At 33.9% G+C, this 17,953-nt stretch overlaps 1 protein-coding gene across 1 annotated transcript; it reads left to right on the forward strand.

Annotated features, from left to right (window-relative positions):
* The first annotated feature begins 272 nt into the window (after window positions 1-272).
* LOC112018344 (protein HOMOLOG OF MAMMALIAN LYST-INTERACTING PROTEIN 5) lies at window positions 273-12,606 on the forward strand. The gene is made up of 6 exons (XM_065781714.1): window positions 273-551; window positions 673-773; window positions 7,163-7,272; window positions 10,640-10,715; window positions 10,860-10,994; window positions 11,563-12,606. The coding sequence occupies exons 1-6, from the start codon at window positions 458-460 to the stop codon at window positions 12,370-12,372; spliced, it is 1,326 nt and encodes a 441-aa protein (XP_065637786.1). The 5' UTR covers window positions 273-457; the 3' UTR covers window positions 12,373-12,606.
* The last annotated feature ends 5,347 nt before the right edge of the window (window positions 12,607-17,953 follow it).

Below are 17,953 nucleotides of genomic sequence, written 5' to 3' on the forward strand. Positions count from 1 at the left end.
AATTATGAATAGATAAAACATTTTAGTCATGATTTCATAATATATAAAAAAAATAATAAGTTAATCAAGCAACTCGTAAACAAGCTCAAACTTGCTTGATATAAAAATGAGCAAAATTTGACTACAAAATTTTGTTTGGTTATAACGATGAGCTCGAGCTGGGCTTGTATTTGAAAAAAAAAAAGAAAAAAGAAAAAATCTGGAACTTATATCAAACGGATCGGCTCCACTCATAGCTTATATTGCTTACACGTTGAGTCGTTGACGGGTTTTGACACGATGTGTTCATTGTGTCATTGCCGCCCCTAGTCCCAGCCTCGAACCTTACACGTACGAATTGCAAGTTTAAAATCTTGGCGTCGAAGATATAGACTCCCACAAACGGTGTCGTATCGTAGCATTTTCTCTAAGCTCTCTCTCGACGCAACTCTCTCTCTCTCTGCGGGAATCAGATTCAATGGCGGGCGAGAACGAGCCAGCGAAGCTTCTCCTACCGTATCTCCAACGCGCCGATGAGTTACAAAAGCACGAGCCTCTCGTCGCTTATTACTGTGTGTATCTCTCTCTCTTCTCTCTCTCTCTCTCTGTATTTTCTATCTAAAACCCTAAATCACTCTGAATAATACGACGCCGTATAGTATAGTCCTCCAATCTGTTTGCCATTATGAGCAGGTCGATTATACGCAATGGAACGAGGGCTCAAAATTCCACAAAGCGAGCGCACCAAAACCACCAATTCCCTCCTTGTTTCCCTCATGAAACAGCTCGAAAAGGTCTCTCTCTCGCTCTCTCTCTTATTTATTTATTTATTATTATTGCTCTAAATCGGTATTTTTTAATTTTATTTACTGTTTGATTGCGGAGAAAATCATTAGAAAAACCTAAAAATTTTAATCTGATTTGAATTTTGCACTGCTACTGAGGCTTCTGAGCAGAGCGTCTTAATTTGCCAGTTGCCTATTCTGAATGTGCTAAAACAATTGATGGGAACCGCTTTGCAGCTTAAATCTTTTTACGATATGTTTCTGCTGCCTGTATTGCCCTCACATTGTTTCTGAATTTTTCGCCGATAGTGAGAAATGATAATTCGTGATTGCTCTTTCCGTTGGATTTGAATCTTATTAATCATGAACAAACGGATTTGTTTACTTTCAGTTTACCATTTATGTGGATTTGATTGGAGTTTATGCTCTTTTGAATTGCTGGGTGAGTTGTGGTGTGGGGTGGGGGTTGTTAGGGTTATCAATTTGTTGATTTTTTGGTATGAAGGATTATAAATTTTGAAGCTTTTGATAGTGGAGGTAATGAAGTGTGTATGAAAGTAATGGTGACTAGGTGCTCCTAAGCATGAGCATAAACTGCCCCTGGATTTCTTGGCACTTGGTTCTGGCGGGTTGGGTCAGTTGGTGGTAGGTTTTACTGAATAAAGGCGAGTCCAAAGGGCTCTTCTTTAGAAAGGTTTCCTATGTTATCAAAGAAACTAATGGTAGCTACAATATTGCCCTGAACTTCGGTGAGTTATTATGGTGCTGTGATTGATAATACGAATTTTGGACCAAAGTTTTTATTGGGAAATTTTGAAATTCTTATTGGTTTCAAGAATTTTGGAATAATGTCCTTTTCATTAGTTTTGCCTCAAGGAAAGGCCAATGGGAGATCTAAACTAGTGACCCTTCATGAGGTGTGGCTCCCTACTAATTGTACTACCCCTTGGGGTTATAATGTCCCTTTTTGACGTTGGATAACACTCACTGTTGACATCATGATTTACAACCTTCGTTATGGTTGTATATTTTATGCATATCTCATTAATAATAGTTCTCTGATTACCTATCAAAAAAAAAAAAAAAATGTAAATTTTCATTTACTGTTGGCTGCTTTGAAACTCCTAAAATTTTTATCTGATTTGTGTTGGCACTGGTACTGAGCTTCCAAGCAGAGCATCTTAATTTGCCAATTGCCTAATTTGAATGTGCAAAAACAATCATTGGAACCGCTTTGCATCTTAAAACTTGTAAATATGTTTCTGCTGCCAGAAGGGGGTATTGTTAGAGGATGGAATTTAAGGTTTTATAGAGCGTTTGAAGATTGGGAGCTAGCTGCATCTTATTCCCTACTCCAGCTTATCCAAACTCGTATTCCTCGGGGTAATAGAGTGATACTCTTTGTTGGCGGTTAAAGGGTGATGGTAATTTTGACACCCGGTCTTATTACCATGCGATTCGGGTTGTTTCGAATTCTTTGTTTCCTTGGAAGGGTGTTTGGAAACCAAAGATTCCTAGGCGAGTGGCGTTCTTTTGTGGACAGCTGCACATGGTTGGATCCTCACTTTGGACAATCTAATGCTTAGGGGTCGCCCGTTGGCTACTTGGTGTGTATGTGTTGTTGTGATGGGGAGTCGGTAGACCATCTTCTTCTTCATTGTTTAGTTACTCATTCCCTTTGGACTTTTATGCTTCAGGCCTTTGGTATTCATTGGGTTGTGCCAGGATCAATGGCGGGTTTGTTATCTTGTTGGCATCAGTGGCTTGGGAAACATAATTCGGAGATTTGGAATTTGGTTCCAGGGTGCTTATGTGGATTGGGTGGTTGGAACGAAATTGTGGTTCCTTTGAGGATAATGAGAAGATGTTGGATGAATTAAAGGTTTTATGCCAACATAGTCTTTTAGAGTAGTCTCGTTGTTGGGGTTTTACTGATTGTTCTTCTCTCTTTGAGTTTATGTTTTCCCTTAGCTTAGTTTCCTGATTTCTTGTTTTGCTGTGCTGTTTGTTCCTTTTTTTCTTGTTGTTCATCATCATGAACAACTTGTACTTTTCTTGTTTTTTCTCATTAATAATATTTTTCTGATTACCTATCAAAAAAAAAAAAAAAAAAAGTTTCTGCTGCCTGTAATGCCCTCACATTGTTATGGATGATGAGAGTTCGTGTTTGCTCTTTCGTTAGATAGGTCTTAGGTTTAAATCTTATTGCTTTATGAACAAAAGGATTTGTTTACTTTTGTGTATCATTTATCTGTATTTGATCAAAGATTAGATTCATTGATTTGTTGATAGTATTGTATGGAGGATTAGATTATGAAGCTTTTGAGAGTGGAGGTAAAATTACTTTGTGTGAAACTAATGGTAAGTGGTAACTAAAATGCTGTCCCAAAGTTTGTGAAGTTATTATTATGGTGCTTAGAGTGACGTCAAATTTTGGACTTGACAGTTTTTATAGGGAAATTTCCAAATTCTTTTTATTACAAAATAGGTTTGGAATAATGTCCTTATTTTTTAGTTTTGACCCCTAGGGGAGGGAGAATTAGAAATTTGAACTGGTGACCTCTACTTCATGAGTCATGGTTCCCAGCTGAATGTGCTACAGTTTGGCATTCATAAATCCCATTTTAATGTTGAATAATACTTACTGTGGAATCATGATTCAAAGCCATTGTTACCGTTTTATATTTTGTTCATATTAGAATATAAATAGGAAATATTCATTTACCGTTTGGTTTATGGTATAATTGGTAAAATCTAAAGGTTTAGTCTGATTTGTATTTGCACTGGTACTGCGGCTTCCAAGCAAAGGTTAATTAGCTGGTTGCCTAATCTGAGTGTGCCAGAACAATTGTTGGGAACCGCTTTGCAGCTTAAACTTTATGTGGTATGTTTCTGCTGCCTGTAATGCCCTCACATCGGTTATGAATTCTCATGAAGTCATTATCGTCCTCTGAGTGATAATTCAAATTTTGGACTTAATTTTATAAGGAATATCCAAATTCTTTGGTTCCAAAGAATTTTGGAATATGTTCTTTCCTTTTGGGTTGAACTTTAGCCTCAAGGGAAGGGGGAAAGGGAGATTTATAATAGTGACCTTACTTCATGAGGTGTGGTCCCTAGTTGATTGTGCCACCCCTTGGGATTATTAATTTCCTGTTTTTATCATTGAACAGCACTTCCTGTTGAAATTTTGATTCAAAACCATCGTTACAGTTGTATATTTTATGCATATTAGAATATATGTAGTAAATATTTCATTTATTGTTTGGTTGCTGGGAAACTNAAGTTTTGACCCCTAGGGGAGGGAGAATTAGAAATTTGAACTGGTGACCTCTACTTCATGAGTCATGGTTCCCAGCTGAATGTGCTACAGTTTGGCATTCATAATATCCCATTTTAATGTTGAATAATACTTACTGTGGAATCATGATTCAAAGCCATTGTTACCGTTTTATATTTTGTTCATATTAGAATATAAATAGGAAATATTCATTTACCGTTTGGTTTATGGTATAATTGGTAAAATCTAAAGGTTTAGTCTGATTTGTATTTGCACTGGTACTGCGGCTTCCAAGCAAAGGTTAATTAGCTGGTTGCCTAATCTGAGTGTGCCAGAACAATTGTTGGGAACCGCTTTGCAGCTTAAACTTTATGTGGTATGTTTCTGCTGCCTGTAATGCCCTCACATCGGTTATGAATTCTCATGAAGTCATTATCGTCCTCTGAGTGATAATTCAAATTTTGGACTTAATTTTATAAGGAATATCCAAATTCTTTGGTTCCAAAGAATTTTGGAATATGTTCTTTCCTTTTGGGTTGAACTTTAGCCTCAAGGGAAGGGGGAAAGGGAGATTTATAATAGTGACCTTACTTCATGAGGTGTGGTCCCTAGTTGATTGTGCCACCCCTTGGGATTATTAATTTCCTGTTTTTATCATTGAACAGCACTTCCTGTTGAAATTTTGATTCAAAACCATCGTTACAGTTGTATATTTTATGCATATTAGAATATATGTAGTAAATATTTCATTTATTGTTTGGTTGCTGGGAAACTCATAGAAACTAAAAATTTAGTCTGATTTGTATTTGCACTGGTACTAAGTCTTCCGAGCAGAGCATTAATTTGCCGGTTGCCTAATCTGAATGTGCTAAAACAATTTGGGAACCGCTTTGCAGCTTAAACTTGATACAATATGTTTCTGCTGCCTGTAATGCCCTCACATATGAATTTTCATTGACACTGGTAAGTTATGTTTGCTCTTTAGTTGGATAGGTTTCGTGCTTAAATCTTATTAATCATGAACAAAAGGGTTTCTTTACTTTTTGTGTACCTTTTATGTGTGTTTGAGTAGAGTTTAGGTTTGTCTGTTCACTCTGTTGATAGTTTTGATATGGAGAATTATAAATTTTGTAGCTTTGAGTGTGGAGGCAATTACTTTGTGTGAAACTAATAGTAACTAGAATGTTAATGTTTACTCCCCGGTGGTAGGTCCAAAGGGCCTTGCCTTGGTGAGCTTCCACATCATAAAAAAAGAAAAAAAAAAAAAAAAGAAAAATGTTGCCCAAAGTTTGTGAAGTTATTGTGTTGCTCCAAGTGATAATTTGAATTTTGAAAAGTTTGAAATAATGTCCCATTTCTCAGATTTGGCCCCAAGGGGAAGGTGAATGGGAGATTAAAACTAGTGACCACCTCTTCATGAGGCGTGGTCCCTAGCAGCTTGTGCTATCCTTTGGGGTTAATAATGTCCTGATTTAACGGTGAATTATACTTATGTGGAAATCATGCTCTAAGACCATTATTTTGGTTCTATATTTCATGCATAGTAGAATTAATAGTAAATATTTCATTTACTGTCTGTCTGCTGGGAAAACTGTTGCAAATTTAAAAAGTTGGTCTGATTTGTATTTGCACTGGTACTGAGGCTTTCAAGCAGAGTGTCAATTTTCCTGTTGCCTAATCCGAATGCGCTAAAACATTTTTTGGCAACCACTTCGCTGCTTGAACTTTATACAATATGTTTCTTCTGCCTGTAATGCCCTCACATTGTTCATATATTTTGCTCCATAGTGAGAATTTGTGGTTGCTTGTGGGATAGGTTTTAGGTTTAAATGTTATTAAATACGGTGACAAAAGTTGATCATTTTTAAGAATGAAATGATTTCTTTAACAAAAGTTGGTCATTTTTTAAGAATGAAATGATTTCTTTACTTCTTATATGCTGCTTCTTTGGATTTGACTGGAGAGTATGTTCTTTCAAAATGTGGGGTTTTCATTCGGTTTATCAATTCGTTTATAATTCTAGTGCTTCAGGGTGGAAGCAATTACTACAAGCAACACTCATTGTAACTAGAATGTTGTTTGAACTTTGAAGTTCATGAAGTTATTATGGTCCTCCAAGCGTTAAATTTGAATCTTAGATTTGCTTATTTATAGGGAAATTTCCAAGTTCTTATTGTTTCAAATAGAATTTGGATATTGCCCCATTTGATGATGACTAGTACTTAAAGCTGAAATCATTATTGAAAACCATTGAAATGGTTGTATATTACAATTTAGAACATCATGAGGTTAATTCTTTATAAGATGTCATAGTTATTTTTAAGAGTGGAAACTTTTGAATTTTTATTTATTATTATTATTATTTTTTTGGTGGGCATTCTAAGGAGCAACTAGCCCATAGGCTCGATTATGTTCCATCCTATACCTTCTATCCTACATGCCTGTTTGGGATGCACTTATAAGCTAACTTATTGCTTATTTTTCTTACTATTTGCGGGTTTCATGTGAGTCATCCACTTATTTTATTTAGCTTTTACCTTTTATTTATAGTACTTTCAGCAAAAAATTAGATAAGCTGTTCCCAAACGGATACGTATCACTCAATTTTATAGTTACAATGGACTTATCAAGTAGATACTGTGAAAGAATATCTGCTGACATTGAGTTGTTGTAGGAGATAGATGGAACTTGGTGTGTGTGTGTGTGTGTGTGTGTGTGTGTGTGTGTTTGATAAATAACAATCTTATTGATTAAAAAAAAAAAAAAAAAAGAGCCCCAAGTACACAGGGAGTATGCATGGGAGCATGAAAATCAACCTTTCAAAGTACAAAGATCAAGCATATCTAGTAATGAATACATGGAAAAAGAACCCCAATCTAACATCCAATAAAACGAAGTCCTCAAAACTTCAAATCTTCAAGCATTACGTAGGCAGAACTTTTTTTCTTTTTTGGTGAGTAATAATGGAAAAATTCATTGATATAAAAAAAATTGAGTTGCCCAGGTATACAGGGAGTATAAAAAACTTGTCTCTTGAAGATCTATAGAAATTTATTAAGTTTGTTTAATCTCAATATCTCTCACCATATTGATGTCTATTGCCATTTGTCCTTTACAGGACAAGAAGTCACTAAAGTTGGGGCCTGAAGACCGATTGCATCTGGAGGGTTTTGCCTTAAATGTCTTTGCGAAGGCAGACAAGCAAGATCGTGCAGGACGAGCTGATTTGTATGTCGAATCTTGTTTCTCATATATGACTATCATTTTAAAAGACGTTGAATGCTATTGCCTCATGACTAACCTCTAGTTATATACTTATATTCTTAGAGACTCTAGTCTGTCTACACCTATAGTTGTAATCTTAGAGACTATAGTTTATCTACACCTCTTGTTGTGAGGCACTGATGAAATGAATAACTCATGACTTGAGGGTCCTTTGTTTCGTTATTTTCACAAGATTTGAATATGGAAATCTAGCAATGTGACCTAAACAGTTGATGGTTGATGACTTCTGCAAATTAGTTGATGGTTGTGGTAGAGTATGGTGATGGTATATGTGATTTGTATGTAAATGCCTGGTGTTGGGGTATGGTATTGATATAACGAATTAACAATCTTGTAAAAACATTACAACGTCAACAACTAAGGCTTAGTTCTAAAATTTTTGAGGTCGGCTATGAATTCTTAATAGATTAGTCAAGGTTGGCTATATGTATTTTTTTCCATCATTCTATTCTATCCAAAGTCCTATTCTTTATTACTTTCTTAATTGACATGTCTTTTTTCACTAATACAAATGTTATTTTTGGTCTTTCTCTACCTTTTTTGGTTTCCTTAACTTGAATAAACTCGCTCTTTCTCACCGGTGCATTAATCTCTCTCATGACCAAACCATCTTAAGTGACTCTCAATACTCTCATTTTAATTACACTCATTTTATGAATGTTGTTTCTTAACAACCCAACATTTAGTACCATAGAACATAGCAAGTTGTATGAAATTAAATCTTTTAGGGGAAATTACACTTTACCCACCTATGATTTGCTAAAAAAACACTTTACCAACCCGTGATTTAAAAAATGGCACTTTGCCTACCTATGGTCTAATCTGTTAACCAAACGTTTACTCACCTCTGTCCTGCTGTTACTCTTAACACTATTCCACTCAAAAAAACAATAGCAATTAAATCAAAACACTTTCCTGAGAAAAAAAAAAAAAAAACTTCCTTTTACCCGTACACCCCTTGTTGTTCTGACCATCCATCAAAACATTTTATGACCTATCACTGAAATCATTTAGATGCTTCCTATCTCATTACTTCATATAAGTAGATTCAGGACTACCTTTGAAGATTGCTGAAATAAAAAGCTGGTCTGTTCCATTCCACTGATCTGATTTGTACAACGAAGAAAATAAATACTGATAACAAAACCAGCAAGGAAATCATAGACTTGACTTACCAGGTTAATATTAGTAAATATAATATTACCCAATTCAGTCCTTCCAAATTTGCTCTCAGAAGATGACGACAGCTGCAAATAGACCAATGGAAGAGCCTTATGAGAAAGCAATTCAGTAATTGGTCTTTGACTTATTAACAAGACAAATATGAAGGAGCATATGAATGTTTGGTTTACGTGGTGCAATAGAACCAAGAAATCAAGTAATCTACCAACAATCTATCAAGTAACCTACCAGCAATGAATTAAAAAAAAAAAAAAAAATCTACCAGCAATTTTGAAAAAGAAATCAAGAACCCTAACTATCAAAATCGTACCTGTTGTTTAAATCAAGAGAGAAAATCTTCAATATCCTTCACATGGGTTTGATAGGACTACCTTCTTCTTTTGATGCTGAGAGTTTCATGGGTTGATCTTTATGGAGTGGATCACAATCTCGAACAAGGGTGGATGGATAAAAGGAAGCTTTTTTTTTTTTTTTTTTTTTTTTTCTCAGGAAAGTGTTTTGATTTAATTGCTATTGTTTTTTTTGAGTGGAATAGTGTTAAGAGTAACGGTGGGACAGAGGTGGGTAAATGTTTGGTTAACAGATTAGACCACAGGTAGGCAAAGTGTCATTTTTTAAACCACAGGTGGGTAAAGTGTTTTTTGAGCAAACCACAGGTGGGTAAAATGCAATTTCCCCAATCTTTTATTTAATAGGTATTCTACGATGACACAAATTTTGATGCACTTGTCCACTTCATCCACTTGCTCTTATCTTTGATTCACATCCTCTTCAGTCTCTCCATCCTCATGAATTATTGGTCCAAGATATCATAAGCTCTCTCTTTTTTGGTTAAGTCTTATAACCCTTTCATCTTTGTTCCAATTTAATTTAAAGCCTTTAGATTCTTCTTTCCAAATTTCTAACTTGACATAAACTCTACGTTTGATTTCATCCACTAAAACTATATCATTTACAAAAATCATACACCAAGGACTTCCTCTTGAATCAATTCTAGTGAGCTCATCCATCACTAATGCAAAGAGATTTGGACTTAGTGCTGATTCTTGATGCAAACCTATAGTAATAGGAAACTCACTTATAATGCCTTCACTTGTTCTCACTAGTTACAGTATGTATCTTTAATCAACTTAATATACTTCAGAGGAACTTTATCCATAAAAATAAATAAATATACACACACACACACACACTTCAAAGGAACTTTTTTTTGTTTGTTTTTGGCCCCACCATGTAACCCCTCTTGGGACCCTATCATATGCTTTTTCTAGGTCAATAAAACCATATGAAGATCTTTACTGGCCTCTCCCATATTTTTCTATTAGGCATCTAAGTAAGAAAATAGCTTCTATGCAAATCGCTTTGACATAAAACCGAATTGATTCTATAATATTTTTGTTTTGTTTATTAACCTGTGTTCAATCACTCTCTCCCAAAATTTCATAGCGTGACTCATTTTATTTATTTATTTAAATTCTACAGTATTTTGTACAATTTTAAAGATCTCTCTTGCTGTTGTAAATAGTTATTAGAGTACTCCTCCACTCGCTAGGCATTTTGTTAACACTAGATCTCATTGAAAAAGTTTGTGAATCAGCACTAACCCACATCATCCAAGCACTTCCAAACTTCAACAGGGAATTTCACCTGTTCTCACGGCTTCCTATTTTCATCTTCCTCAATCTGTCCTTTATCTTGATTAGCCTAATTCTTTGAACAAAGAGTTAATAATATAGGAGATACGACTTTTAGGACTCATTATTTCTAACTTTTCGTACTTATATGGGTTGTAACTTCATTTTAATTGTCATCAATAAATCTGAGCCATTGAGGGCTTATAGTTTACCAGTAGAGACTTCGCAATGTGAATCACCTTAAAACACTTCTGATGAATCATTATGTTTGTAAGGGGGAAAAAAGAAACAAAAATAAAAGTTGTTCATCACGCTTGAAAGGGGGGAAAATGAAACAAAAAGAAGAGTTGTTTTCCCTCAATGAGGATCAAGTTACACTTAATGTGATTTTAAGCAATGTTACACCACTCAATAAATTTTTATTGAATCATATATACATATATACGTACATAATGCAACTGATTTCACATTTATTTCTTTTGAACTTTTTACAGGAATACTGCAAAAACATTTTATGCTGCAAGCATTTTCTTTGAGATTATCAACCAGTTTGGGGTACTCCAATTTGATGTGAGTTTCTGATCATGTTATTAATGGCCTTAGTAACTCTTCATGTTATCTAATTGTGATATTAGGAACATAGAATAGGCTTTCACTTATCAAAAACGTAGGATAGCTTTTTTATAGTTTTCAAGCAATAGCCCTCTTTTACAGCTTGAGGAGAAGCAGAAGTATGCAGCTTGGAAAGCAGCAGATATAAGGAAAGCTTTAAAAGAAGGAAGGAAGCCGAACCCAGGCCCGCCTGCTGGTGATGATGATCTGTCAATTCCATCACTTAGTGGCTCATATGTATGGTTCTAAACTCTAATTTAGATTACTCTTGTAAAATAAAACAAGGGGATTTTATTAGAATTATCTGGAATAAGCATGAAATGTGACACACACACATATGCACATGTATATTTTCTTGGGAACCCTTTTGCCCTCCCCCCAACCCGCTCTCTCTCTCTCTCTTCTGGGGGGTGGGGAACATGTTTAAATTCATACAATAATATTCTCACTCTTCTTCTCCCCTTCTTAGCTCATTATGTTAAATGAAACTATATTTTAAATAATTTTAGTTTATTGGTTCTTGAATATGGTAAAGAAGAAATAATTTTTGCTTAATTGTAGCAAGGAATCGATTTGTTTGTTTTTCCATGATGGATCATAATCTCGGATACTTTGGAAAATGTCTTACAGTTTAAGAAGCTGACTCCAAAAAAGTGTTATTTTTTTGCATTTTACCCACTGATTTAATAAATGTTCACTTCAAAACTCTTGATTTTTAATTGCTCATTAATCAAAAGTTGCTTGCATTAGGTAATTCTTAACAATGACAATTCTAAGAAATCTTTTATTATATTCATCTTTGCAGGATATTGGGCCAAGCGAAACTGCAGTTACCAGTCCTGGACCTGAATCTGATCCATCACTTCAGTTCCATGATAAAGGAAACAGCCTGCATTCTACACAAAGTCTTCCATCGTCACGTGGCCATGATATTGACAACCCACATTCTACAAACATTCCTCCAGCAGCTCAGTTCCATGATAGAGATGACCAACATTCTCCAATCATTCCTCCAGCAGTTCAGTTCCATGATAAAGACAACCAGCGTTCAACATATGTTTCACCATCACCTCCTTCTTACCCTACTTCCAGTTACCCATCCCACGACTTTCATCCACCACCTGCAACAAACAGTTCAGAAAGTCCTACTTATCCTCAGCCATACCACCATCAATCTTACCCACAAGAACCTCAACAGCATCTGCCTTCCAATTTCCCTCCTCATGAAACTTCCTCTTACTCTTATCCTCATTTCCAAACTTATCCAAGTTTTTCAGAAAGTAGCCTCCCAGCAGTTCCATCTAACTATCCTTCTTACTATCAGGGCTCGGATGCTTCCTACTCTCATCACACAGCTCCTCCTGCGACAAACTACACGCCAAATGTCCCACAGCGTTCGAGCAGCATAAATGGGACTGTTTCAGAACCTTCCCCTGCTGCTGCCCAAACATATCAATATGACAGTAACTATCAGCCATCAGCCGAGAAAATTGCCGAGGCACATAAAGCTGCAAGATTTGCAGTAGGGGCGCTGGCATTTGACGACGTGTCAATTGCAGTAGACTACTTGAAGAAATCGCTTGAATTGCTGACAAAACCATCCGCCAGTCACTAAGTCTTTAACGTCCGGTTCTGTATTCTGTTTTGTATTTTGCATGGCTTGATTTGTAAATATTATTTGGAATCATAAATGAAATGCCAATGGTTTTATTTATGTTATGAGACTGAATGTAATTATTGATACACCACTGATTCTTTTGCTGCTTTATGAGTCTGTTTATATGGATTCAAGATGGTTATAAGTGGGAGCGGGTTTGCCTCCCATCATACAGACCAATACTGTTTCCTATGTTGTTTTTGAATCCTAGATCCCCTTAACATGTTGCTCCTTGCACACAAAAAATGTAGATGTAAGAACATATTAATTTCAGACCTAATGGCCTGTGGGAATCAGTCTGGATTCAACTTTATGTGACAACAGTAATAATGTTTCCTATGTTGTTTTTGAATCCTAAATCCCCGTACATGTTGTCCCTGCACATAAAAAACTTTTGATGTAAGAACATATTAATTTCAGACCTAACGGGCCATGGACAGTGCGAAGCGGTCTGGATTCAGCTTTATATGACAACAGTAAGAAGTCAAGAAGAGCAATAATGGTTTCCTATGTCGTTGTTTTTGAATCCTAAACCCCCTTACAAGTCGCTTTTTGCACATAAAAATCGTCGATGTAAGAACTTATTAATTTCAGACCTAACCACGGACAGTGGGAATCGGGTCTGGATTCAGCTTTATGGGACAACAGTAAGAACTTAAGAGCAATAATTCTGGGCTGTCTCAAATAAGCATGTAATGTCGGATTGTCAAAGGATGGAGTGGTCAATGGTCATAGAGCTCAAGAAGAGCAATAATTTCTGGACTGTCTCAAATGTAATGCCAGAGATGCGTTGGTGTGGAAGTTATTAGTCAAGCATGAGGCTCAAGCATCAGACTGTCTTTACTTTCTATGTCGTCGTCTTTTTTTTTTTTTTTGGTTCAGAATTGTTAAGACAGTGTTGCTACTTTTTAACATATGTTGATAACAACTGAAGAAAGAGAATTGCTTCCAAATTGTCTCAAAAAAGTATTGTGATGTCAGAGACTCAGAATGTCTGTCGCATAAAATAAGTGGTTCATATTATTAAGGCAAAATTGTTAACTAGTGGCGATCTTGGAACCCTCAATTGTTTGGTTGAGCCTGAGGCTCGACTCAAGCGTGGTTTTGTAAGAACTGAAAAGGAAAAGACCATTACTTCTGGGCCGTCTGAAATCTCAATAAGTATGTACCATGTACTATGTAGTGTCGGATTGTGTCGTGCCAAAAAGTGGTCATATGAATAATTCGGAAAAGGAAGTGATCATAGAACAAAAATTATGTGGCCCAAGTTTTTTGGACTTCGTGATACTGGTGGTGTCTGCCCAGTTAATACACAATATGCTGTCTTCAAATAAATATAAAGTTAAAACAGTCCAGATAATGGCGAAAAAAAATACAATATTGCTTGCAGTTGAGTAGATACATATATTTATTACCCAACAATTTACCCTGACTAAATTACTTATTTTCTGGTAAAGCCCATTGAATTGTTAGAATTAAGTTACTTGGCTTCTAGCTAAACTATTAGAGAGCGTCAAATTGGTACAGTGTTTTGTTAATGGCAACTTCAGGGTGGTTTTGTTATTGAACAAGTGTTTTCTTCAATTTTCTTGCCCCATAGGGAGAGTCAGAAACGAGAAAAATGGTTTTCGTGGACTACAACTCTAGGAGTCTTTCCAAATTGAACGATAGCCAAGCCCAATTAAGGTGTCCTTTAATTGTAACATATATGGATAAATTTTATTAGCTTCCAATCCAATGTTGAAACTTGGAACAGAATGATTCTAGTTTGATGGGACACTAATTCCACAATAGCAATAGTTGCCTTGTTCTTCAAACTAAAAAGTGTAAAAAAAAAGTTAAAATTTTGAATTAGGTGACTTATTTGTATTGTAGTACTATATCAATTATATTATGAGAGCAAAAAAAAAAAAAATATATATATATATATATATATTATGAGAGCACCTAATAATCATTTCTTCGTACTCACATTGGCATCATGAATAAGGTCTTCAGGGTTCAGGCATTGTGTTCTAAAATCTTAATCTCAATTCAGGACCCTTTTTAACATTTACGTAGACTCTTTTTAATGAATAGATACTACCAAGACAAACCATAAGTAATAAAACTGCTAACCGTCAAAAAGTTTGGGATATAAACCATTTCCCAATTTAGTTAATTGACCAAAGTAATATGCTTAACCATTCAGCACCTTATCTACTGAATACAAGACCTTGGTTTGTCCTCAATATAAGTAAAATGTTGTGTCTTTCTTGTATTGTGTCCAATAACCATGCTAATTTACTAGGTCGATCTTGTTCATCAACACATTTACTATTTGAAAATTTGCCCTCGTGAAAAGGTGGATGAGCAGTAATGAAGGTAAGGAAACTATTAACAATTTTATTTCAAAATATTTACAAATTGACATGTTAATGATTATGATATGGATCACATCAATGGAATTTTTCAATTGAATCTATTGATTCCTTTTCATTTTTAGATGGATGTATGACATATGACATTTATTTGATTTTTAAATACCACATATATTTGACATCTATAAATACTAGCTTGTAACTTCATGCATATACACAAATACACTTAAAGATATACAATAATATGCATAGTATAATTTATATATATATAATTTAAATATTATTGATAGCCTGTCTTATATTTTGTTAACTCTTTAAAAAATCTTATAAGAATATTATTAGGTATAAAATGTAAATTGTCCATATTTATTTATTACTTCTTAATTTTTGTTATTGTGAATCATTTTTTTTTCAATTCATTTATTTTAGACTCTTTAGTTTTTGTACTCAATAACTCACTTGGATGAATATTTATGATATGGTCAACATTTGATTCTAAAATTAGGAAATAAAACTCTCTAAAAATAAATAATTTAGGACACATGACATAGAATTGGACTCTGATTTGAAATTCTAATTGGACTTTCTCTGAGTTTTGCCTATTAATATATATGTATATATATATTAATAGCCAAAACTTAGAGAAAATCCAATTAGATTTTAATGGGATTCTCAATTTTGCGCCATCTGTCCCATTTAATTTTTAATTTAGTGCCAAGTGATTTATTGAGTATAAAAATCAAAGAGACCAAATCCGATTAGATTCAAAATTGGATTTCAATTGAAGTCCAATTTTTCGTCACATGTCCATCTAAATTTTTAATTTTTGTGACAAGTGAATTATTGGGTAAAAAAAGCAAATAGTCTAAAATCAACTAAATTCTAAATATTATATATATATATATATATAATAGGTAAAGTTAAGAGAAAATACAATTAATTCTAAATTGAAGTCTAATTTTGTGCCATGTGTCTTATCTAATTTTAAATTTATGTGTCAAATGAATTATTATGTGCAAAAATCAAAGAGTCTAAATTCAATTAGATTCTAAACTGAATTTTAATTGAAGTTCAATTTTGTGCCATGTGCCTCATCTAATTTTTTTAATTTTTGTGGCAAGTGAATTATTGGGTGTAAAAACCGAAAAGTCTAGATCCAATCAAATTCTAAATCATATCTAATTTTGCGCCATGTGTCTCATCTAATTACCTTGTTGTAGTTTGTAAAGCTTAGATTGAATCTTTTCAGTTATTACCAAATTGTCAAAAGTATGGTTAAGAGCATACGAGGTGTAACAATATAATACAAATACACAAAGTTGCAGTTGTCAACAATATAAAATTAAGGGCCATAGTTTTTCATCTTAAAATTTCATGGAGTAACTTTACATTCAAACGAAAAGTGGCTATGATTATAAATTTTAGTGCTAAAATTACTTCTCATTAAATCCTCAAATTCCCTTTATATTTTATTTAAACAAGCATGTAGCCACATGCATATGCACAGGTACAATTAAAAAAAAACGTTACAATTATATAATTCAAATTAAACTTTTTTTTAGAAGAGGTTCAAATTATGCATGGTATTAACTTAAACTTTTTTTAAACCATACATTTCTAAAATATGTAATAACTTTTCATTTTATATACTGGTTTGTAACTCCATGCATATACAAAATACACTTAAAGATATACAATAAATGCATGGTATAATTTATATATATATAATTTAAATATATTGATAGCTTCTTATATTTTGTTAACTTTTTAAAAATCTTATAAGAATATTATTGGTAATAAATGTAAATTGTCCATATTTATTTATTACTTCTTAATTTTTGTTATTGTGAACATTTTTTTTTAACATTCATTTATTTTAGACTCTTTGGTTTTTGTACTCAATAACTACTTGGATAAATATTTATGATATGTCACATTTGATTTTCCTCTTTAAAAAAAAAATAATTTAGACACATGACAAAAATTGACTTAATTTAAAATTTAATTGACTAAGTTTTGCCTATTAATATATATGTATATATATATTAGCCAAAACTAGAGAAATCAATTAAATTTAATGGAGTCTCAATTTTGCGATTGTCCCATTTTTTTTTAATTTAGTGCCAAGTGATGAGTGAGAAACATAAATATACTATAGAGATCCTCAAATCACGTATGACACTTCTAATGGCTCTCTCTAATTTTTGTCTTCTTTTTTCTCTCTTCTCTCAATTCTTTCTCTTTAATATATATATATATATATATATATAAATAGAAAGTTAAGAGAAAATCAAATTAATTCTAAATTGAAGTTAATTTTGTGCATGTGTCTATTTAATTTTAAATTTATGTGCCAATGAATTATTGAGCAAAAAAATTCTAAATTAATTAGATTTTAAACTGAATTTAATTGAAGTTCAATTTTGGCCATGTGCCTCATCTAATTTTTTAATTTTTGTGGCAAGTGAATTATTGGGTGTAAAAACCAAAGAATCTAAATATATATATAAATATATATATTGTTCGGACACAATTTGATCCACAACCTAAAAGATTCGGACAATGACCCAATAAGCCCACAACAATAGATTTGTTAGAGAATGAGTTTGTTACTAAACATTCAATGATTTAAAAGTAACTCACAGTAGGTTAATTAGTGTTGGAATGGCTAAGATGAACAAGTTGAAAAGAAAAAGACTCATTGGCCATGCCCGAGGATGGTATGTTCTTATAGTTATTTTCAGACTTATACAAATATTTCAAGTTCTTGGTTACAAAGTGGTTTCTTTTTTAGTTTTCTAATGATCCCTTTTGTAATGGAATCCTTTTCCTTTTATACTTCCTTCCATTCTTTCATCTTAGTCTTCCACGTGTAGGTCAGCTTGATAATCTCCTTGATACTTGTCCTATCAACACCTTCTTGAAGGCATTCAATGCGGTTGTAGCAGCTTTTTTCCCAGATATTTCTCAATTCTCTGTTGACTCTCTTCTTTCCAAGGTTTATCCTTCTTCCAAGCATGATTGTCCACTTCCTAGTACTTGTTGGGTGGTCAAGCTTTAGGTTTCCACTCTGCTTCCCGAGGAGTTTTATCTCCTCGGAAAATATTGCCTGCTTATCGTGACTAGCTCCTATCCTCAACCTGATAACCTACTTACCTTTACTAACACTGGTTTGTCCT

The sequence above is a fragment of the Quercus suber genome, unplaced genomic scaffold, assembly GCF_002906115.3.
Source record: "Quercus suber isolate HL8 unplaced genomic scaffold, Cork oak 2.0 scaffold_276, whole genome shotgun sequence".
Classification (NCBI taxonomy): Eukaryota; Viridiplantae; Streptophyta; class Magnoliopsida; order Fagales; family Fagaceae; genus Quercus; species Quercus suber.